We start from the raw sequence: 24,698 nt of genomic DNA on the forward strand, positions 1-24,698 counted from the left end.
TTCTAAAACTAAAAACTCAATTTAGTTTCCCCGGCAACCCAAACAGAAAAGTAAGGATGAATGGGTACCGGTATTGAAAATATGGGTATTGAATTTTTTAAATTCTTGGTATTGGTACCAAAATGTTCGGTTCGATACTAGTATTAAAGAAAAAATTCAAAAAATACCGGCCGATACCGAAAATTCAAAACTTGGTATCGATTTGGTATGGATGGTAGTCATGCTACCAAGTCGGTACTGGTACCGAATCGGTACCAGCTACGAGAAAAAGATAACCCAATTAGATTAATCTCGACTAAAAACCATGTATTCCGGTTCGGTTTTACCTGGTTACATATTGATTCAGTTGTATAAAGATCCGTATATGTTCCTTATGATAAAAAAAATTGTTTAAATAATTATATCAAACATTCACGACTAGTATATATTATGTATTACATGCGGAAAGTTGTATATTTAAAACTCTAGTATAATTTTTAAGGAAAATTTGAAATAAATAATCCCACCTTTTATATATTGGCTGATAATAATTTTACTTTTGAAAATCACTAGCAATGGTCCCACCTTTTAACTATTTTCGTCTCACTGGTCCTCCGTTAAAAAATACTTAACGTTGTTATGTTTTATCGCTAGTTTCAAACCGATGTTTTAGGGTTTTTGATTAGAAGAACGATACGAGTCGACCGATGTAAAACTTATCTCGAAATGGTGATCCAAACGACGAACCAATGTTTTAATTCGGATGCTTGAATTTCCAATTAAAAAAAATCAAGCCATTTGAATCACCGTTTCGCAATAAGTTTTACATCAGTCGACTCATATCGTTCTTCTAATCAAAAGCCCTAAAACATCGGTTTGAAACTAGGGAAAAAACATAACGACGTTAAGTATTTTTTAACGGAGGACCAGTGAGACAAAAATAGTTAAAAGGTGGGACCATTGCTAGTGATTTTTAAATATAGGATTATTATCGGCCAATACACAAAAGCTTGGATTATTTATTTCCAATTTTTCAATTTTTAATTACCAACTTGCAAATAATGTGAGACCCCCCCTATATATATATAACACCACCTTAACCACTTCTAGATCCACATCTCAATAACATTTGTTCAAACAAAATGTCACATACATTCCTCTCTTTACTAATTATCCTCACCATATTCACCTTAAACCCGACAGTCAAGTGCGGTTCTCGAGATAGGGCGTACATCGAACACCAATGCCGTCCAACGTTATACACCGACCTATGCATACGCACCCTTCTACCCTTCGCAAGCAAAACAAACGCGCCCAACCCCGAACAACTAGCCAGGATTTCCCTAACCACATGCCTACTCAAAGCGCGGCTCACAAAGGCCTACGTGAACAATGTCGCTAAAGAGTTCAATAAAACGAAGAATGCACGATACTATGAAGCCGTGACCGATTGTTTAACTCAAATCAACGATGGTGTGACCCAAATAACGCAATCGGTTAAGGAGCAAAAGAGAATGGCGCATGATGCAGAGAAGTATTTTTCGTGGCACGAAAGTAATGTGCAAACATGGGTTAGTACGGCATTAACGGATGTGACAGCGTGTCTTGATAGGATATCGGATAAGGCGATTGGGGGTAAGGAGAAGGGGATGATTAAAGCGCGGGTGTTGAATGTTAAACACCTTGCGAGTAACGCGCTTGCGTTGTTTAATAGGTTTGCGACGAGACACCGTGGGTCTCGTAGGATCAGGACTCCATGAACATGTAGTTGTTTGGGGTGTTGGTGTTGTGTTATAATAAAATGTTGTTTTTTTGTTGTGTTTTTTTGTGTTGATTGACACTATGTGTTTTTTGATGAACGGTGATTTAGATAATTACGTGGATATGAATTTTGAAATTCAGATCTGAACTCGGCAGAAGGTAATCAAGCCTCATAAACTACAAGTGCTCAATTAATGAGATTTGCAAGATTGCATGAGTTGATTAGTCAACGCACATCTTTTCAGTTTATTTTTTTAACGGCCAACAAAACATTTTATTATTCCCATAAGACCATTCGCTATGGAACGCTTAAGGGGCAGCTTTGGGCACGCACATCACCGAGGGGCGTCGTAGGTGGGGGCGCGAATAGAACGACCGGCGCAGAAGTGGTTTCTTTCTCTCTCGATCTCTTCCTCTCATACACACACATACATGCATACATATATATTTATATATATAATAGGGTGTCCTAGGGGCTTTAAACCATAGCGGGACGTTATGGAAAATGGCTTCAAAGCCCCAGTGCCCACGTGACGCTGACGTGACATTGTAAACGGTTTCGATGCCCCCCCCCCCCCCCAACCCACCCACCATAGAGATTAGCCTAACGGACGAAATTAACATGATGCTAGCTATATATATTGATATTGATATTAAGTTTATAACCGTTACAACCTATTACTGAAAAATTAAATTTAGGTCATGGAGTATACCTTAACAACATGAACGTTAAAGTTGATTTGTCAACGGTTAACGAGTGGAACACAACTTTCTTCATTGTTAAGGGGCGTTGCATGCAAGATCAGTTAAAGTGTTAATGGACTTATTCGAAAATCCTCTACACTTACATAAAATTATTTAAGAATCGTTTTAAATTAAATTGAGGTGGGTTAACCGTTTAAACCATAATCTTTAGGTGAGATGCGGTGAAAATAGGTAAAGTGATGCTAACTGGAGTTAAATGGCATTAATGTATACCCCATAAACTCCATGAAAGGTCGAAATAGGTGTGGCAAAGCTTAGAGTCCAGCTCGTGAGGAATGAGGAAAGCCACCACGCTATCAATGGCGAAGTTTCATTAGGGCCAGGGATGCCCCCCCCCCCCCCCGTTTTTTTGCGTGGCACTGTAAATGTATCCGTTTTTTTACCCAAAAATTTTATACGTAGTGTAAATTTACCCATTTTTTATCAAAAATTTGAGCTCGACCTACCCTGTTTTTTCGCAGTAGTATAAATGTATCTGTTTTTCGCCCAAAAATTTTATACGTAATGTAAATTTACCATTTTTCGCCCGAATTTTGAGCGCGGCCCCCCTCGTTTACGATTTTTTTTAATGCATTTTCAGTTCGGCCTCTCCAACGCTCATGTCCAAGCTTCGCCACTGCACGCTATATCGCAGAGCCGCCACTACCAGCACGATGTTCTCCCTTAGGGCCACATGCCAACAAGACATCCTGCGCTTGGCATTAAGGGTATTGCGTACACCCGGCCTTAGCTCGTGGCCGGGGGCACATGTTTATACTCAATTAGAACCGAAATCAACTAGCTATGTTTTATTAGTAGACGGTAAAGACACACACCTTTTCCGCTTTTGCGAGAAAGATTATATAATTTATTTTTAATCACACTTCATTTCACACTTGAACAACATAACTAGTCACTTATGACTTATAAATAATACTATTTTTTATGTTTGACAAAAATGCTAATAACTTACAAATGTATTGGGAAAACGTAAATGTTGTGAATTATTTAGCATGTTCAATATATTTAAAACGGGCGGTGGGAATTTAATGCAATTACATTCATTAAGGAAGTTGCATGTGCATGCAAAGAAATTTCCATTAACTTAATATAAAGTTTATTAGAAACGCATGTGACAACTCCTCTATATAAGCACAAAATGTCACATATTTCATATCTCAAAACACAAACGAAAATAATCACAATATGTCAAGAATTCTCCTCTCTTTCTTACTTATTTCGTTCACAGTCTTCGCCTTTTCGACCAAAGTTGAGTGTCGTTCTCGTGCACGAATGTACGTTGACTCGTAATCTAAATCAACAAGATATCCTGATATATGTGTTCAAACTCTTTTACCCTATGTAAGCAAAAGAGGACTACCAAGCCCACAACTACAAGCTCAAATTTCACTAGCAACATGTCTATCAACTGCTCGGTTCACAAAGAGCTACGTGCGCATGGTAGCAAACAAGTTGAACAAAACTGATAATATTGGTAACAATCAAGCAGTCAAAGAATGTCTTGACCAGATCGACGGTGGAGTGAAACAAATTACGCAATCTTTTAAGGAGTTGCAACAAATAGGAAAAGACGGGGATGAGAACTTTATGTGGCACGAGAGTAACGTGCAAACTTGGGTTAGTGCTGCCTTGACGGGTGTTTCCTCGTGCTTTGATGGGGTCTTGGGGAATGAAATAAGCGAGAACGAAATGGCTTTGATTCAAGCGAGGATATTGAAGGTGAAGCAACTCGCTAGCAACTCTCTTGCGTTGTTTACACGTTTCACGACAAGATATAGAGCCTCGCATGGGATTCGTGTTCCGTAAATGGAGTTGTAAAGTGTATTATTTGTAAGGTGTAACTATAAGTTGTTAATTCCCTTGTATTGTTTTTTGTTGGTATATTTTTTTAAAAATTGTTAGAAACATTCTTGAATAATTTGTAAAAGTATATTAGAAATCAGAAAGTATTAAGAAGTAATAAAACCTCCGTATTTAACATTGATCATTAATTATAAATAATATTGTGATGAAAACCTAGAGTTTTTTATACGTTAAATATAGAGTGGCAATGCGGAAGAGAAACAACACACAAAGCACAAACAAATCTCATGCAGAAAAATAAAAATACAAAGAGCACGACAAATTAAATTGGTTCGGTCAAGATAACATTCGACTACGGTTGCAACTAGGGCTTAACTTTATTAGATCAAAGTACAAATATTACAATTGCATAGTTTAATTATATAGAAACTAACTAGGATTAATCACTTAGGGAAGGTTCATGTATAAAATAATCTTCACATGAGAACGAAGGAAACAATACTAATCTACCAAAAATGGGAACGTAGAAAACAATATCAACTAAAATATCAATCTACATAAGCAATGCTTTATAAAAACAAAGAAAAAACATAATAATAACAACAAAAGAATCAAAATTAGTAACAAAATAATAACAGCAAATACTTATAACAGCATAAGAAAAAAAAACCTAATAATAAAAAAAATGTAAATCAACAAATACTTACAACGTCTCATTATCGGAAATCAGCAAATACGAACAAAAAATAATAACAAACAATTATAAAACCAAGCCTAATAATTACAACAAATTGGTTCTCACTGTTTTCATATTAAAAATAAAATGTATTTGATCCTAAAACTAATAACTTAATGAAGAAGAAACGAAATATTGGCCAGCCCATTGTTTTCTGTGGCCAACTTAAGCCCAAAGACAAAAAAGCCCAATAACTAGAAGGCAATTGGTGTGTACCGAAACATCACCTAACTTATATTATATGGGTAAATTGCTAGATTGCAAGTCGTAAACCATTACCTAGGGTGTCACAAATGCCGTATAGAGTACCCACTAAAGGCGGCTTTGAAGGATCATGTATGTATGGACATATGTTTTGCATACGAAATTGCATATATAGTGAGAGTTAGTATTATAAAGCACCAACAACACATCATTAAAGGAAGATTTCTCAAACACAGGCCCATAACTCCATAAGCCCAACTTTATTGCATATTTATATACATACAACATCGGGAGAGTTTAGCATTCATTTGTTGTACTACATGTTGTTTCAGTGATACTTCGTCTGACTATGTGCTGTCTGTGTTCATATTTGTTGCCATATGCTTAAGTTGTTGCCACGTTCTTTCACACATTTTCCTCTCTACTTCTGTTCTGTATCATAGATGACTTTTCCTAACACAATTCTTCAATTTTATGCATAAGGTTTATTGAATTGAAGTTCACACTTTTTTGTATCTAAAAATAAAAGAAAATAGCATAAATATAATGGCTAATGTTTTTAATTCTTCCTCCTCAAATATAAAAACAAATTTATTTGATTGTTTGTTTATAAGTTACCTGCATTTGTGTTTGTAATATGTATAAATAAAAAAGTTTGATAGTTTTATGTACATGAGTTGCAAATGTACGTGTAAGAACTATAGAACTTAATAACTATTTATCAGAAAGTTAAATGGTTTAAATACTTAGTTTTATTTTTCATGCAAAAATTTAGTGTTATAAGAGTGTTCTTTTCGTGTGTGTACGCATGCGAGTAAAAAATACTTTCTATTGAAAAAACTGTTACTTAAAACAAATTTTTAGTATATAAAATTATAAACAAAAAAGTTTTTATTCTTTCTTCTGCAATAATTTTTATAGTTTTTGATATTAAAAAGAAATCTAAATTATATGTTAAACAAAGGGTTATTGAATTTTAATAATTTCAACTTTCATCTATTGGTTGAGATTAATCCAAACTCAAAAAATATTTACACACAGTCTCATCTTTAAACGTATTTTCCTTCAGCAATACCATACTTATTTAATTTTCCACATACGTCATCATAAAGCTAAGAGGGTTATTTTTCAATTAGTATGGGATTGATGCAATTACGAAAGTATAGAACACTTTAAAGTTAAGATTGATACTCAAAATAACTCCATTACTCCAGCTGATCATATATGGCATTGAAAGTCGGTGTTCAAATAAAAATGGCGGTGAAAGTAAAGTATTGTAAAAGTTACAAGTTTACAGGAACCGAAATCAAAGGATATATAGTCTTTTTGAAGTAACCTCTATTTTCAATTGCTCATAGCAAGTTCCATGAAAATCTATCGTTTCTATCCCCTCATGATTCACGGTAAAACCGAATCGGATCTTCGTGACGATGATCATTGAACAAATATCCCTATGATAAAAAACAACCTTCATATATTATGTTAGGTACTTTAATAAATATAATATGTAATTTAGGGTTAACCCTAATTACATACTATAATTTTAAGCCAACTGGATTTTTAATAGGGATTTTTATATATTTCTCCTTATTTAACACCCTTAATTACATATTTTCCCACACCTAAACAAGTAATTACATATTTCCTCTTTTCATATCAAATTACCAAGTTACCCATATTTTTTACTATTAATAAATTAATTAAAAAAACAAAGTTATATTAGTAACTATAGAGTTAAACCCACACAATCAAATCACTTTCTCCAACCTAGTTCCGGCAAGCTCGATTTTTCCGGCAAGCTTCTGGCCATCTCATCACCGCCATAATGAGATGGTAAGCAATTTGATCACAATAATGATTATGAGCGGAATGAGGAACCGTAAATTTCTGGTAAGCAAAAATATGTGAAAATCAAGTATAAAAGGAGTATAAAATATATGCATGTTATCTGTCAGATCGCTAGTACATCTACGAACAAGTCATTATTTAGATTATGAATTTTTTATTACATCGAAACAGAATGTAAGCGGGCAATAAGCTGCCCCGCTATATATATATACAGGGATGCAATGACTAACCCTAATCATCTCCACCCTAAGGACTTAACTCTTAATTGCATATTACTATATTTAATAAGATGTTGATGGTAAGTAGTTTTACAATTTCACAAGTAAAATGATTGTATTTTTATCACTCAACAACAAGATTACTTGATATTGTAAACAGTCAAACGTAATATGTGGATAAGTACTTGAAGAATTAATCGATGCAAATTGCAATTAGTTTCATAACTAAGCAAGTTAATTACGTGTGTGATATGGAACATATATTTAACGTAAAGAATTTGGGTTGATTAATTTAATACATGTGACTACTCTATATAACCCCTCTTTTCTCTTCTCATTTCCATCTCAACACACAATAAACCACAAAACACACAATAAACCACAAGCATGGCACAAAACATTCTTTTTTTCTTGGTACTTTTTTTCCCAATCTTCGGGTTTTCGAATGTTGTGGAGTCGCTTTCTCGTGAAAGGGTGTATCTCGAGTCACAATGTCGATCAGCATTATATCGTGATCTATGCGTTCGAACTCTTTTGCCATATGTGAACAAAAACACCGTACCAAGCCCACAACGACTAGCACAAATTTCGCTAGCATCATGTCTATCGAAAGCTCGGGTAACAAAGACCTATGTGGACATGGTAGCAAAAAAATTGAACGAAACGGATAAGCTTCAAGAGTACCAAGCATTGGAGGAGTGTATTCATCAAATAGACAATGGTGTGGATCAAATTACGCAATCTTTTAAGGAGTTACAAAGGATGGGAACCGATGAGGATGAAAATTTCGCGTGGCACGAAAGCAACGTGCAAAGTTGGGTGAGTGCTGCCTTGACGGATATCACAACATGCATTGATGGGATCCCAGGGAATGGGATTGGTCGTAGGGAAAAGGCTATGATCAATGCGCGGTTCTTGAATATGAAGCAACTTGCTAGCAATTCTCTTATGATGTTTACTCGTTACACGACTCGATATCGGGCAGCTCGTGGAATAAAGAATCCCTATCCCTAAGTCTAATAATTACAAGTTGTGTTATTAAGTTCTAAGTATGAATGTTGTATAGTTGGTGTAAACCAACTAATGGGTGTATTTATTTTTCTTGTGTGCTTTTGATGATTGCATCGGTCATTCATCTATCTAATAAACACAATTGCTTACAATAGTACTTGGAGTTTCCACAAATTGTTGAACATGTGTAACAAAATTTCTTGTAATTAAATTACCTAGATGTATCATATAGGTGTTGGTCACAGGATTATTGATGAAAGTAGGGGTATAATCAAGGGTTTGTGGGTAAGAAGCACATAGGAAAAAACCGAATCGAATTGAAAATTCGATTTTCGGTTCTATTGTAAGTTTCACAAATTTTGATTATTTAAATAACCGGAGCGAATAAATTGGTTTAATTTGTTGAATCCGGTTATGCCAGATACATTTCTAATTTGGTTCGATTTTCTATTAGGGCAAAAACAAATCAAAACCAAATAAACCAATATTTCAACCGATAAACACCCCAACAAAATAAACAAATTGGCTTAGACAATTTTTCATTTAATAACCTCAAACCAATCAATCGAATATGTATTAACATGATCCATGAAACACTACTTGAATACAATTCTTCTCGTGAACAAAAAATACTATAAATTTTTGCTTCTACTGGACCATTTGTATATATGTGTGTCACACCCCGACCAATGAAGGCGGAAACGTCGAGGCGCGACATGATTGTTCATTGCACAACAACACTATAAAATGACAATATTTAAGCAACTCATTTAAATCAATATCATTATAAATAACACAACAATTGTTCATACGAAATACCAAATAGATAGATAAACAAATAACTTGTTCTTTCATTTTCTAATATCCTAAAGCCAAGATGATAAGTTTTTTCAAGTAATCCAATCAAGCTAACATCAAACCTGTAACATTGCATAAAATAGAGTTTGTCAACACAAAGGTTGGTGAGCATTTTCATAGTTTTGGACAATAAGTATATAGTATAAAATCCACAATTAGCATATGAAAACAATAAATAATAGCAACAATTTAGATAATAAAACCGTCAATAAGAATACATTGACGACAATAATGAAATCGTCAATAAGAATACATTGACGACACCTTTCTATATGGGGATACCATACATACTCAAAATTAACGTATGATCATACTTTGATGAGGCTACCTGCCTTAGCATTCAAGAGGCTACCCGCCTTAACATTCAAGAATTTGCACATAATCATGTAAAGCATGTAACACCAAATCGAGCATTTATTTAAGTAAACATATACAATAAGTATTGGGGTTTAAGACTCAAGTATAAATCATTTGAATTTAAATAAGTATGCAATGCCACCCCCAAAACGAAAGATGGAAAACAGGGGATGAAAAAGTACTCACATTAACAAGTAACTTGAAAGATAGTGTCGTGAATAATCGGAGAGATCGGTTTAACGAGCAAGACCTGTATTAAACGGGTCTTGTGTTAGTAAGTAGTCTTGGTAGGGTATAAAATAAAATACATGACAAATAAAGTAAATAAATAAAGTTTAGGGTTTAAAATGTAAATATTTGAGAAATTAAAGAAACGAGTTTTTTAAAAATAAGTTTACTTGAAACCGGGTCTCGGTATTCTATTTATTAGTTTTTTTTAACTCAACCTATGTCAAGTAATAATGTGGGTTAAAATGCAATATTGCAAAACCCTTGGTTATAAGAATACCAAAACGAGGTTTAAACGAGTGTTCGGGTTTGTCGGTTCGAGACTTGATAATTGACCAAGCTCAAAGTTAACTTCCCAAAATAATAAATGTTATGAGATAACTCAATAAAATCAAAATAGACTTAACCAAGTATGTAGTTCTATTGTGAAGAACCTTAACGTTCGTTAAGCGAGTATACAACTTTATCGGTCTGAACTTGTTATAAGATCAAGTTGGTTACCGACATGCCAAGTATGTTTAGAAATTAACTAAAATTGTTTTAAAATATAATCTAGAAGAAAATATGAGTTTTTGTGGCTAAAAACACACTTGTGTGTCTTAAGCGAGTGAACTCGGTTTAGTTTTGTTTTTGGTTCAGTCCTTGACTCGGGATAAGACTGAGGATGGTTACCACTTACCCGATTACCATGGAACTTGTAAAATAACTTATAAATAACAATACTCAAGTTTTACATTAAAAAAGTTAACAATAAAGCTTTTAAACGAAATTTCAGTTTTTGGTTCGGTTCTCAACTCGCGATGAAACCGAGGCTAGTCACCACATACCCAATACCATGGAACTTGATAAATATGACAATAAACTAAAATATACCGAAGTTAAGCAAGTATAACAAGTTATATGGTTAGATTTGTTAAATATATAAACAAGGACTACAAAATCCTCCATGTAACCTTGCCTTACTAGCCCCCAACATTTCAACCGGCCGAGACGGGAGAAATGAAAGACCGAAGGTAAACAAGGAGTGTATATTATATATATGTTGTATATGTTGTAACATCAAGCTTTATGTATCAAGAAGTTAGTTAAAATGAAAGATTAGCTTAGTTTGACCTTGAGAGTCAAACAATGAAGAACAACCTTAGAATTCAAGAATTTGAGAGAGAAATGAGGAAATGAGCAAGCACAAATGAAGAAGATGGGTGTGTGTATATAGGGTAAGTTGAATGGGTCTTTCATAAAGGGTGTTGCATGAAAATAAGTTGGTTATAGACCCAAGAAAGCACAAACTACAAATGGGTCCTTCAAGTCTCCATTTTGGTAGTTTTTGTCCCTTGAGTTCGTTTTGAGTGTTTTCGGGGCATTTTAAGAACCGAAAAGGGTGTTTTTTTTAGATCCAACAACTAAAAAACAAATATGTAACATAAAATTCATCATTTTGATAATATCGAAAGGTTCGGGATACAAAACGGGTCGGGTTTACATTAAGAATACAAGTATAAAATAACCCGAAATTGACAAATGTCACAATGTGCATCAGGATCCTGATTCATGGATCTTGAGGTTCAAAAAAGAAAAAGGGGAAAAAAAGGATCAGCCCATGATATACCCGCACTAATTCAATAAAATGTGGTTAATCTCATATCTAATTAGAGTGCTATAATTTTGAGTATCAATTTTTATTTGATCAGTTTGGTTTCATGGGAAATTTGTAGTCGTCAACTCGCGATGAGAGAAAAAAGTCTTTATCAAACGTCCTAGAGAAGCGAAGTTTTGTTGCTAATTGTGATTATTAACGAGGTAGCAATGCATAAAGGGCATGACGGACAGTCCATCATGCCATTTAAATGTTGTGAACACCGCCTATCCAAAGTCCAAAACCACTTTACAACACAACAATGGAACTAAACGACACAATTAAAGGATTGGGGGGGGGGGGACCAGTCCAACAAGGCATATATATATTTTTAACAGGTTGACAGAGACGGTCTTTTAAACACCTAAAACTTCTAGGTTCAATTTCTAGAAAGTTTTTTAAATATTGTCTTTTAAATATAGCTGCATACACAAGTTTAAACATGTGTAGCTCATTTTTCTTAAATAATACTAGATTATCCAACAATTTATGTTTACCTAAGTTACCTTTCATCAATGGCCACTCCAGCTCATATCATTATCATTAACTATGTTGAAAAGTCAAATCTTCTATAGTTTATTAGATTAGAAGTACCTTGATGGTAGGATGATGTTTGTCAAGTAACTTCTATGTTTCATTTCTTCAAGACAAGTTTCCTTAAATTTCTTTTGGCACTCTTCCCTTAAACTTCAATTCACTTGGTGTTCAAATCAGATATCGTTTGTAGTCGTGTAACTGATTCTGATTTGCACAAGATTCTAACTTGATAGATAAGGTCACCTTAATTAGGACCGACTAAAGAAAGCAAAGTTTAGGACTGGCAAAAACAGTTGCAAACAGGTTAGCTACAGAAATGAATGTCATGTTAATAACTTCCACAATTGATTTTGTCACGTATTATGCGCGTGAATGACGTAAATCAAAATAAACTAAAAACTAAAGACATAAAATAAATTGTATAAATTTAAAATTATTAAAAAGTTAAAAATAATTGATGTTTATTTCGATTATCATTTAATTTGTCAAATAATGTGTTCATTATTTATTTAATCATAACTATATATATATATATATATATATATATATATATATATATATATATATATATATATATATATTTAATTTCGAATATAACATGCCAAGGGAATTTATTGATAAAAAAAAGAAGGTAGGTTTTTTTATATGCAATAAGGGACCTTTACGATAAAAATATAAAGTATATTGGTTTTTAATGTAAAAAAACGCTAAGAGAATTTTACAAGAAAAATCTAAAAGTATATTCGTTTCTTTTGGTATTTGTACTAAAAAATAAAAAGAAATAATCGGATTTTGGAAAGTAATAATGTAGAAAATTTGCGATGCGAATTCGTTAGTAATGCGTTGTTAACAGCCTTTAGCGACAATTTTCCAACCAAACTTATCTTAAAAACATAAATAAATTTTGTTACCAAAATCTAGTTTAACTTAAAATTATATAATGAAATAGTCTGAATTGGGGAAAAGGCTAAGGTGATCCATGCAATTTGCCAAACTGTAACTTGGTATTTGTGGAAAAAGTGGAATGCGTTAGTTCACTTCGAGTCTCCGATTCATTTGTCTTCTTTGATTGAGGAGATAAAAGTATTGGGTTATATTTAGATAAAAAAAAATAGAGTGATAGACGTGCTATCTTGGGAGGAGTGGTATAGTTTTCGCTTGCAACGATTAAGGCTCGATGGGTGTTGTGTAGGCGGTTGTTTTTATTTTGTTTAGTGCCATTTTTCGGTGTGTTTTGTTATTTGTGTTGGTTGGTCTAGCATCTTGTTAGTTTTTTAATTGAATATTTTTTTGTTGGTTATTAAGAAAAAAATGAAAAAAAAAGTCGGTGTCAATTGTTTCTTTGAGAACAACTTTTGGATTATTACAATTCAAGCTTCAATTAAATTAGTGCATATTCCATAAGCAATTTGCATGTGCAATATGAAACATAATTTCTACGTAAAGGACTTTAAAAAATAAAAAGATACATGTAACAACTCCCTTATATAAACCTTATTCTTTCTTCTCATTTCCACAACACAAAACAAAAAAAACATAAACGTGTCACACTTTGTCCTTCATTTGATACTTATTTCCCTCACAATATTCGGGTTTTCCCCAACAGTCGAGTCTCGTTCTCGTGCTAGAATGTATCTTGAGCTACAATGCCGATCAGCATTGTACCGCGATCTATGTGTTCAAACACTTCTCCCATATGTAACCAAAACCGGCCTACCAAACCCTCAACTTCTAGCCCAAATCTCACTCGCTTCATGTCTATCCAAAGCTCGGTTTACCAAAACTTATTTGAACATTGTAGCGAAGAAATTGAACGAAACTGATAATATTGGGAACGACCAAGCGGTCGAAGAATGTCTTCGGCAAATTAATGATGGAGTGAGTCAAATTACACAATCTTTTAAGGAGTTGCAACAAATAGGGAAAGATGGTGATGAAAACTTTGGGTGGCATGAGAGTAATGTTGTGACTTGGGTTAGTGCTGCATTGACCGGTGCGGCAGACGTGTGTTGATGGGATCTTGGCGGGTGGTGTCGGGAAGAGGGAACAGGCAATGATTAAAGCGCGGGTGTTGAATGTGAAGCAACTTGCTAGTAATTCTCTTGCGATGTTTAGTTGTTTCACGATGAGATATCGCGCATCTCGTGGGATCAAGAATCCTTAAATATTGTTGTGAAGTGTTGTAGAGATTTGTAGTGTACTTGTTTTTCTTTTGTGTTTTCTGATTTTTATGTTCATGGAAGGCTTAATTCATAAATTTTCTGTTGATGTAGGTGGTTGTTTTAATACAACCGTTCGATGTGGATTGATTAAGACAACCCTTTCTAATGAAACGTGTGTCTGATGCAAACCCATTCTGACCAGAACATTAATTAGGAAGGATTTTTGAATTTCGTTAAAGAGTGAACTGCGATTTTCCTTCATATGGTTTTTCCAAATATGCGGTTTTCATCCAGTAGTTTCAAATTTGCGATTTTCGTCCCTGTGGTTTCATTTCACTTGCTATTAAACCCGAATTCACTAATCTCGTTAAGTCTGGTCGTTAAACCCACCAGCGTGTCCTTCACGTGAGAGGCACTTTTGTCCTTTTCTTCCCAAAATACACTCCAGCCCCTCACGTGAGGGGGCTTACGACTTAGGACGGGGTTTACTTGGGGAGAAAAATGACCAAACTGCCTCTCACGTGAAGGACACACTGATGGGTTTAACAACCAGACTTAACGGGGTTAGTAAATTCGGGTTTAATTACAAGTGAAATGAAATCACAGGGACAAAAGGCGCAAATATGAAACTATTAGACTAAAACCACATATTTGGGCAAACCACAGGGACGAAAACTGCAATTTACTCTTCGTTAGATGAAGTATTTTAGTCAAATTATTTATGTTAAAGGTTGATCAAATCACTTTTAACAGGTTAAACTTGAAAATTCCTTCCTTCTCAGTATCAAAGGCTGATTATGATCATTTGCACATATAGCCGTTTTTAAACTTAATTATGGGGTTAGTTTTAATGAAATACAATACTTCAAGGGTTAATTTTAGGTATTAATAATAATGCCTCAACCAATAACAACATTTTGAATACTAAAGACATATATGTTCATGTTCCTGATAATCAAAATGGTTCCGCTTCCGGGTTGAAACCAGTTAACCAGTTTTTCAAAGTGGGTCGTGTCCAAACCACTTTCAAGGTGCAAGAAGACCTAACAAACCATTGGGTTGGGAACTGGCTTGGGTCAAACCAGTTTTAGTGTGATGTTAGGTCGGGTAAAAAACCGATTTATAAGGACCAAACTTCTTTTTTTCCCATCTCTAATTTCAACTAGAGAGTGTTTCGGTTCACACAACGCCCAACTGATTCACGGTTCGTTTAATGCTTTGGTCGATCACGCTAGATAACGGAGTTGATGTGGGCCCATAGATTGTACGGTATGGATTGCGATTCTAAACCCATTGTCGATAAATAAATTCAAGTTGTGTTTGTCTACAGGTCTCCAACGAGTATAAACTTTAACAAGCAAGTTTGGGCAGCTTTTTTCACCAGGCAATATCCTGTGGCATCTTGCAGCATTTTTGGCCTTTCAGCTTAATATGGACATGTCTAAACTCCAGAACAAGTCAAACTGAACACAATAAAAAATTCTTAATAAAGAAGAGCGAGACAGAGTGTGCCGATGCATGTTACTTTGCGGGTCAGAATGGGACAATGCAGATTACTTAACGAGTCAGAATAGGTTCATCCAAGTAAATCAAGCACAACTGAATCAAACACATCATTGGCTAAGCTCGTTCTGAAATTGGGGTGAATGAAGTCCTGTTTTCCCGAACCAACTGAAACAGGCACACGTTGCTTCCAACTAAGCGCGAACCAAAAAAAAAATGAAACCAACCTGAACCGGACAAAGCTAAAAAAACCAAGACCAAAACGAAAAATTGACTAAACTGAAACAAAACCAAAAAACCCAAACTGAACCAAAACTTCAAAAATAAAAAAAATAATAATAACTCAAACAACACAAAAAATTGAAATTGAACCGAAGCAAAACCAAAAATACTTAAACCGAACATAACCAAAACCCAAATGAAGCCAAAAAAACAAAACCAAACCGAAACCAAAAAATCCAAAATCAAACCAAAAACCAAAACCAAACCAAAAACCGAAACTAAACCGAACGGTTAAAAAAGTATAAAACACATATCGATTATTGGTTTGATTTGAGCCCAAAATCAACCCGAACTAATGTCAGAACTTTTCAGTTTAAAAACCCTAACCTAACAACCGTACTTAAATAAGATATTTCAACTGAAGAGTTCAAAGAGAACACTAAAACGAAGTGACGGGGAAAGCATCATTCTCCGTGAGTAAATAATGATGATATGGCCTGTTATGACCCTGACCCACACCCGTTTTGACCCGGCATGCTGCCAGACCAAGGAATAAAATTTAGAAAGCCAAATTATAACAGTACCAAGGAATCAAAATAAACCCAAAGCAATCTAAAGACAAAACAATTGTAATTCGACAAGAATTTAAAACCAAAATTCACAATCACCGCTAATCATTATTAATACTAAGGCTGTTCAAATGGCCCTTCAGCTCGGCTCATCATGAACAGCCCTAATAATACCCACATCACATGATATAAATAAACGTCTCCAACCTTTTTCTCTTCGTACCCGAAAATGATACATCTCATAACTACTGTTTTCGTCTTTTTAAACAATACACAACAGATCCGCTACTAATTTAACCATGGGAAAACCTTGGGAGAGGTCGGTAGTCGTGCTGTAAGAACTTCCACTCCAGTCTCCGTTACCTGCACGAGACCATAAACATTAGAAAATTTATATATCTAAAATGGAAACTTAAAAAAAAAATTAAAACAAGATGAGCGTTGTAAACAGCATACCAGAAGTGTATGTTCAAACTGAGCACTGCGTTTGCCATCTGCAGTAACAGCAGCCCACCCATCAGGCCACATCCTATCACGCCACACACCTGTATTGAAAATATGTTAGTAAATCCAAAAACAGAAATTGGCATATCATTATTTCATATAGTGTTTAACACTTCAACTTACCCATATTTATCATAGGCTCAATAGTGAAAGTCTGTCCAGCTTTCATCACGCCTACCGCCTTATTTCCTAAATCATGTTAAGGTCATCATGGTGGTAGTAGTAGTAGTACTACTACTACTACTACTAATACTACTACTACTACTACTACTACTACTACTACTACTACTACTAATAATAATAATAATAATAATAATAATACTAATACTAATACTACTAATACTAATACTAATGCTAATACTAATACTAATAATAATACTAATATAATACTAATAATAATAATAATACTAATAATAATAATAATAATAGCCGGCTGTTATAAAAAGCAGGTCAAAAGGTGCCCAATGTAACAACAACAACAACAACAACAATTTTTATGCAACAACAATAAGACTATTGTTTTTATGCAAAAACAACAACAACAACAACAATAATAATAATAATAATAGCCGGCTGTTATAAAAAGCAGGTCAAAAGGTGCCCAATGTAAGATGCATAAATCAATTTTTATGCAACGAATAAGACTATTGCTAAAAGTACCAAAATCAACCATTTTGACCCAAATTAGAATTTTTATCATGTTGTAAAGGATGTTAGCCACACACACAATTATGAGTTAACTACACACTAAATTTAGGATACTGGCATAATGGGGTATGTTTGGGGCACAATGAAAGAGGTCCCCGATACCATGCCCACAATAGGATTTCACCTGAGATTAAAAGAATAAATGATATCACGATCAATGCAAAGTTGCAAACAGAAGAGTAGCAGAAAATTTAATGAATTGATAAAAAGGGAAAACAGATGAGTTTATAAATTACCACTGATAAACCTGACATCGTAGCATGTCTGTTTATGACTTCCCCAATTTCACGAAAACGTACTCCAGGTTTCACTGGATTGATAAGAACAAATTATACATAAATAATATAAAGTTGTAAAGGGGTGTTCCTAAAGCCTATTCAAATTATATCAAAAATTGTCATTTGGACAATGTTAGTTTTTCTATATAAGATACACAATGCTTACCAATAGCTATTGCTTTTACTAAACACTCGTAAGTGCATCTGACCAGTTGCTGAGATGCCTCATCCACATTACCAACAAAAAAGGTTTCATTTAGATCACCTGCAAATGCAATAAGCAGTTAGTGGTCAACCGTTCTTAACCATTTAGGTCAAACTTAAAAGAGAAAAACTGTTTCAAAGTCACTTTTGCAGATAATTGTATTAACTTTATGTTCTTCAAAACCCGTGCACGTGTTTCTCCTAAAAGTTGACTTATTCTTTTCAAATAGTATGTCATGTCTCTTGAAAGCTTATGTTAGAAAAGTCAGTTTTGTTTTTTACAGGTTTGGTCAGAACGTAACCAAGAACCGGAATTTGAAAGATACAGAAGCGTAGTAGTGAACCTCACCATGAACCCCTTTATAATAAACAGATATATCAACATTAACAATATCCCCGTCTTCTAACTTCCTGGAAGCAAGTCACAGAGAGAAAACATAATCAGAATATACAAACTAAATAGAAGTAACACTAGTACCAAAGAATACAAATTCTTGATCTTGTTAATTGTTATAGAAGAAAATCAAGTACTAAAATAACTGAAGGTTTACAAAAAGTTACAACACATCTAGGATGAATACCTTCCATCTGGAATCCCATGGCAGATTACTTCATTAACAGACCTGGATATATGCGCACTCGTGTTAATTTAAAAGAAGATAGTTACATAAGATCGAGAATATAGTAGAAGATAGTTACATAAGATCGAGAATATAGTATAAACAAATCCTTACGTGCAGCAAGACTTTGGGAAGAAATGATAATTCAATGGAGATGGATATGCTCCTGCAATGAGTAATCATCAAAAAAGTTAAAAAGAAATTCATTGGGAATGCCAAAAATACTACTTTCATATTTGAAAGTAATATTTCAATTTTCAGAAAACAAATAATTAATACACTGACATGTTAAAATTACAGAAGAACAAACAATAAGAATAATTTCCCTTAAATGCACTAACATGTCACATACCAGCAGCGATGGTTGCTTCATGAACCACAGCATCAATTTCATCAGTCGTCACACCAGGACGAACAACACGAGCAGCCGCATCCAAAACTTCCCTTGCTATCTGTAAAAATATGATTTATTATTAATAGTAAAACGATATGGAGTACTGTATTTCTATAAATGTTTCAAAAAAAACACATGAAGCGGCCAAAAATCTTACTCGGTTGGTTTCTCTCATTCTCTCAATTTTCTCTGGAGATTTGATCTTCACATACAAAATATTTGAAAAGAGTGTTAGATCAAACTATGGTCTATGAATAGAAAGAAAAAAGCGTCCAGCATTAGTATTAAAAATACCTCAACAACATGTTGCCAGTCACTAGCAGGCTCGATTTTTGGAATTCCCTGCAAAGTTGCATGGTTAACATTACCAATGTTAATTAAGTGACTGTTAAGGAAAAACAAGTAAAAATCTTCAGACAAAATTTCAATTATGGTCTTGATGACTCACATCAACTGCCCAGTCAGGTAGCTCAATGCCTGCAGGTACTATACGTTTTTTTGATATGGGATATGGCCTTAGTGGTCTGCAAAAGAATTTACAAAATTTAAGAAACAGAAGATCACTCAGGTAGACTGATAAGACATAGTCACATAAAAAGTGGCATAAATAAAGCAGCAAGACAACAATGAGAAAGCTATCAGATCATATTCTCCTAAACAAGCTCCTTTAATATACTTAAGCGAACATAAAAAAGATCTGAATAATGACTCTTAAATTTTATATAACGTAAAAATGAAAGATGTGAATTTAATTTTTTACCATATATACTTGGTCTTTAAGAGAACAGCCACGTGATTGTATTCGATTTGTACTCGTAAGATCTTTTTTCAATTTAACTAAAGCCCAGCGTAAATGAACCTCAGCCATGTAACCCTATTATTCCAAATTGATCAACCCCAATATAACATACCCAAACTATAAAAAAGCCTAGAGTTGCACACCTACGGAATTTTATTTGTTCGAGTATACAAATAAATTGCAAAAACGATCCAAGTAATAAAGGCCCAAGTTTCCTTTTACACATACAATTCTAAGGAATTATGTAGAGTCCAAATTACTCATCTAATAATAAAGGTGCCCAAATGTTTCCATGCATATACAATTTACATGTAAATAAATAATTATTCATCTAAAAGAACTTTTTCAAGTTTATATGGCCTTAATGGTCTGCAAAAGAATTTATAAAAATTTAGAAACAAAAAATATCATTCAGGTAGAGTGATTGAGAGAAACGAAAAATAAATCAAGCAACAATGAGCAGACACCAAAAATAAAACTAGCAGATCATACTTTCTTAAACTGACTCCTTTAGAATCTACTTCAGAGAATATAAAAAAAAATATATCCAAATAATCATAAATGAGTCTTAAATTCCATGTAAAGTAAAAACAAAATCCAAAATTTTAATACTTCACCCAAATTAGTTGGTTCTCACCAGCTAAGAAAAGATGTTTTAAATACACCGTATTGCGTTCTTTATTTATCCAAAAGAACTTTTCTTAATATTAAATAGAGATTAACATAAATGAACAATAACTATATAACCCTATTCCTAAACTGACCCCAAAATAGCATACCAAATTATAAGAAAACCTAGAATTGCCACAACTGCAGAAATTGCTTCTTGCAAATTTTTATTTGCTCGACTATGTGCTTAAATCACAAATACGATCCAAGTAATAAAGTCCCAAGTTTCTTTTTACTAATACAATTCTAAAGAATTATGTCAGGAGTCCAAATTAGTCATCCAATAATAAAGGCACCCAATTGTTTCCATGTATATACAATTCAATACGTAAACAAATAATTAATCATCTTAAAGACGCTTTTCAAGTATATATCAATTAGCCTGCATTACCTGTCTGGTGTCCTAATCCTAACATCATTAAAATCATTAAAAACCATAACATTAAAACGACAATCATTCTAAAAACAATAAAAAGCGCTGTCCAAAACAATACCCTGTCCAATCAAAATTCGGCATTTGTGCTGTTCGCGACTGTCCTTTCCTCAAACAATACAGCCAACCGTCACTCGGCGAAGCTATATTACTTTCCCAAGGCGCATTCGATCCAATTGACGACAACTTCGCCTTCAAATGAACCGACTTATGAGCACTCCATGACGCCTTAAAACAGTCCTGAGAACTATAACAGTAACAAATCAGATAAAAAATTTAACCTTTACAACCAATAACAACTAATAATAAACAAGATAAGGCAAAACAGCAACACACCAGAAAGAAGCACCTTCACGCGGAAGCTTCAATTCAACACACTTAGGACACCTGCAAAATTATTATCATATATAAGTTCAGATCTCATGGCCGGTGCCGCAATGGATTTATTGAATATTTTGTTGGGAGTTTTGTTAAATATGCTTATTTAATAAATTTATCTTTTGGGTTTAACCTTTAACGATACCAACCAAATTCGCGTCGACTAGCCGTCACAACACCTGAGTTTTACCGTTTTTTGTTTTAATTATTATCATATATAAGTTCTGATCTCATGGCCGGTGCCGCAATGGATTTATTGAAAATTTTGTTAAGAGTTTTGTTAAATATGCTTATTTAATAAATTTATTTTTGGATTTAACCTTTAACGATACCAACCGAACTCGCGTCGACTAGCCACCGCAACGCCTGAGTTTTAGCCTTTTTTGTTTTAAAAATGTTTTTTTCAAGTTTATTTCCGCTACCATAGCAAACCTAACCGAATTCGCTTCAATCCGCCGCCGCAACACCGGGGTTTTACCAACCGCATAAACACTGTTTTAAATATATTATATTTTGTTTCATAAGCTATACAGCTGACGATACTACTTTGGATGTTTACTAATTTATTTTCAACCTCAAGCGTCGGTATCGTAACAAACCTAACCAACCGAATTCATGTCGTTTTGATCACACGTTTACAAATTTATTTTTAAATTTAAGCTATACAGCTGACGATACTATTTTGGATGTTTAGTGTTTACTAATTTATTTTTTGTTTCATAAGCTATACAGCTGACGATACTATTTTGGATGTTTATTGTTTACTAATTTATTTTCAAGCTTAAGTGTCGGTAGCGTAACAAACCTAGCCAATCAAATTCATGTCGTTTTGATCACACGTTTACAAATTTATTTTTAAATTTATTTCTAGTACTGTAACGAACTTAACAGATACCTACCGAATTTGCGTAGCTGTAAAATTAACCTAGGGCTCCTTCTAACCTATTCAATTTAATTACATCTACATAAGCTGAACGAATTATAATCCAATTGAATTGAAATGACAAACACGTACTGAAGATGAGCTGGTTTGCCGCATTTGAGACACGATAAGCTGGTTTCCGTAACGTCTGTACCGCCGGTCATTACGATCAACTGAAAATTGAATTGAATTAATGAGTGTAAGTGATGACGATTAAACAATTACGCGATGAATTGATGCGATAACGTGAATTGAACTTACCTGTGAATCGAATTGGAAGATGAATTTGTTGCAGAGAGAAATTAGGGTTTGCAGAATGTGTTTGCAATCGGTGATGATAATAATAATAATATACTGGCGGCCGTGTTGTGTTGGAACGTTGAGGGGGGGGGGGGGGTGGGGGGGGTTGAGCATTTGATATTATTTGGGGTCGATTTTGTAATTGTAGGTGCATGTATGCTTGTTAGGAACACAAAGTCAAATGGGGGGTTTGAAATAAACCTATGACTAAAACTTTGAAAACTTTGTTTGTTTCAATTTGAAAATTTATACTAGTGATTGCTAACCATTAAGTAGGTTATCACTTTTACACAAAACCCGAAACCTAATCTAAAAAAACCTGTATTTGAACCCGAACTACCGACAAACCCAAACCTGAGAAAAAACAAAACCAAGAACCGGGTTGGTTCTTGGATTCAAATAATGGGTTTCGGGTCAACCTGAAAAACCCGAATAAACTTTTAGTTTTAAAACCAAATAATAATAGGCATATACCGAATGTTGTCATTCCATTTATTATGGATGGATTGTTTTTAATTTATTAATGTTTTCAATTTATAATAAAAGAAACGATAATCGAACACCCTAATCATGACATATTGAAGACGATTGTCTTAGTTTTGTTTATTATGGTTAGACTTTCTAAAAAAGTTTACTCTTTTTTAGATCGTTTTACCATGTTATTTTTGTTTTGTTATTGGTTATTTATGTTACAAGTGAAAACGAACATGTTAGTTTTTGTTTTAGTGTTGTAACTTTTTAATCTTTGTTTACTATTTTAGGATATTCGAAACCCAATTAACCGAACCTAAAAAGCCCAAACTCGAGCTACACGAGCCCGAAAAAGCCCGAACTCAAACTACCCGACCCCGAAAAAACATGAGAGATTTGGGTTGGGTTTGAGTCTAGAATTTGAACTTTGAAACCCAAATAACCTAACCTGAAAAACCCGAAACCTGAAGAACACCCTTGCTGGTAAGGTAATTTCTTGGCATGATTCTAACTTCAGATAATCGATAATTATGGTGTATTCATTGGTAGTTTATTTACACGGTTTGTAATAATAATAGATGTCATGTCGTTCGGAAATCCACTCTATATAATGTATGTTCGTTGATTAAAGTAAACAGCTACTCTAAAGCTTATGTTGTTCGAATCCTATCATGTGGTTTGCAATTATAGAAGCAGCAATTATAGTTAAACACGTATGTCGTTCATAATGTTTAATTAGAATTTATGATTCTATAATGAAATTAAAATTATAGACAAATCATCATCATACTCAGTATATCCCACCAATAGCAAAGCTATGGTAGGGTCTATGGAGGGTAAAATGTAGACAACCTTACCTCTACCCCGTAGGAATAGAGAGGCTGCTTCCGGTTAAAATTATAGACAAATGTAAATCATTATCTTTTACTTTTATCGAATATTAAAAGCTGATTAGTGTTTTATAACTTGAATAAATTTTATTGAAGTAAATAACAAAGTGGCCAATTTTATTTACAAACTAATATGTTTCCGGGAAAGACTTCGGATCTAAGATCAAGAAAAAACACAAACAAACCAAAAAATCCGATTTCATAATCATTTCACATGAGTGTCGAATCAAAATCGAATAAACATGTCCTAATATTGAAGTTAGAGTTAATTTAGCCGGACAAAATTGCTAAATCAATCATAACAAATACGAAAGAAAATATAAAATTCCAAACTTATTAAACCAAAAATAAACTCAAATTAACACTCACAATTACCCATTGATTTCTTCCTTATGTAACAAAGTCGTTACCTCCTCTCGTGGGCTGCTACTGGATTTTATTTGTGGGCTGCATCCAACATAATTCAGCCCATTAAGTGTTAAACAACACTTTTACACAACTCACCAAGTTCTCTCCTTTTTCTTCTTGTATACTGGTAGAGAGGTGCATAAATCGGGTTTTTCTAATATCCGGTTTCGGGTATAAAATCGGGTTTAGGTACTGGTAAATTGGGTATTGGTCATACCGGGGTCGGGTTCGGGTCTAGGTATTGTCTCTAAAAACCATACTATATGTACCGAGTTCGGGTCGGGTATAGAACATATGTTAAAACTGGGTATTTGAATACCCTA

At 34.0% G+C, this 24,698-nt stretch overlaps 2 protein-coding genes and 3 pseudogenes across 2 annotated transcripts; 4 read left to right on the forward strand and 1 right to left on the reverse strand.

The window, feature by feature from the left end:
• The first annotated feature begins 1,121 nt into the window (after positions 1 to 1,121).
• On the forward strand, positions 1,122 to 1,751 carry LOC143595782 (pectinesterase inhibitor 9 pseudogene; annotated as a pseudogene).
• Positions 1,752 to 3,690: 1,939 nt separating this feature from the next.
• LOC143595784 (pectinesterase inhibitor 9-like) lies at positions 3,691 to 4,311 on the forward strand (annotated as a pseudogene).
• A 3,281-nt stretch (positions 4,312 to 7,592) lies between these two features.
• Positions 7,593 to 8,430, forward strand: LOC143595785 (pectinesterase inhibitor 9-like). The gene has a single exon (XM_077074719.1). The coding sequence runs from the start codon at positions 7,702 to 7,704 to the stop codon at positions 8,326 to 8,328; it is 627 nt and encodes a 208-aa protein (XP_076930834.1). The 5' UTR covers positions 7,593 to 7,701; the 3' UTR covers positions 8,329 to 8,430.
• Positions 8,431 to 13,507: 5,077 nt separating this feature from the next.
• On the forward strand, positions 13,508 to 14,105 carry LOC143595794 (pectinesterase inhibitor 9-like; annotated as a pseudogene).
• Positions 14,106 to 16,420: 2,315 nt separating this feature from the next.
• On the reverse strand, positions 16,421 to 22,651 carry LOC143595786 (methionine aminopeptidase 1A-like). Its single transcript, XM_077074720.1, has 17 exons — positions 22,568 to 22,651; positions 22,400 to 22,479; positions 21,343 to 21,393; positions 21,068 to 21,253; positions 19,554 to 19,629; positions 19,400 to 19,447; positions 19,263 to 19,307; positions 19,064 to 19,163; positions 18,826 to 18,877; positions 18,673 to 18,714; positions 18,441 to 18,502; positions 18,054 to 18,152; positions 17,846 to 17,919; positions 17,664 to 17,733; positions 17,025 to 17,090; positions 16,854 to 16,942; positions 16,421 to 16,760 (listed from the first exon to the last, which is right to left on the reverse strand). The coding sequence occupies exons 2-17, from the start codon at positions 22,468 to 22,470 to the stop codon at positions 16,686 to 16,688; spliced, it is 1,206 nt and encodes a 401-aa protein (XP_076930835.1). The 5' UTR covers positions 22,471 to 22,479; positions 22,568 to 22,651; the 3' UTR covers positions 16,421 to 16,685.
• Between the last annotated feature and the right edge of the window lie 2,047 nt (positions 22,652 to 24,698).

Source organism: Bidens hawaiensis, unplaced genomic scaffold (assembly GCF_021521415.1).
Source record: "Bidens hawaiensis isolate Kalapana, Puna unplaced genomic scaffold, B.hawaiensis_p1.1 tig00045529_1, whole genome shotgun sequence".
In the NCBI taxonomy this organism is placed as follows: Eukaryota; Viridiplantae; Streptophyta; class Magnoliopsida; order Asterales; family Asteraceae; genus Bidens; species Bidens hawaiensis.

Bases quoted from the DNA above. Each gene is read 5' to 3' on its own strand.
- LOC143595786 (XM_077074720.1), bottom strand. From the start codon at position 22,470: ATGACCGGCGGTACAGACGTTACGGAAACCAGCTTATCGTGTCTCAAA. The intron at 18,503-18,672 runs GTATTCATCCTA...ACTTGCTTCCAG, and splicing joins CATGGGATTCCAGATGGAAG to GAAGTTAGAAGACGGGGATA. The intron at 16,943-17,024 runs GTAAGTTGAAGT...TTTTCAATACAG, and splicing joins TGAGCCTATGATAAATATGG to GTGTGTGGCGTGATAGGATG.
- LOC143595785 (XM_077074719.1), top strand. From the start codon at position 7,702: ATGGCACAAAACATTCTTTTTTTCTTGGTACTTTTTTTCCCAATCTTC.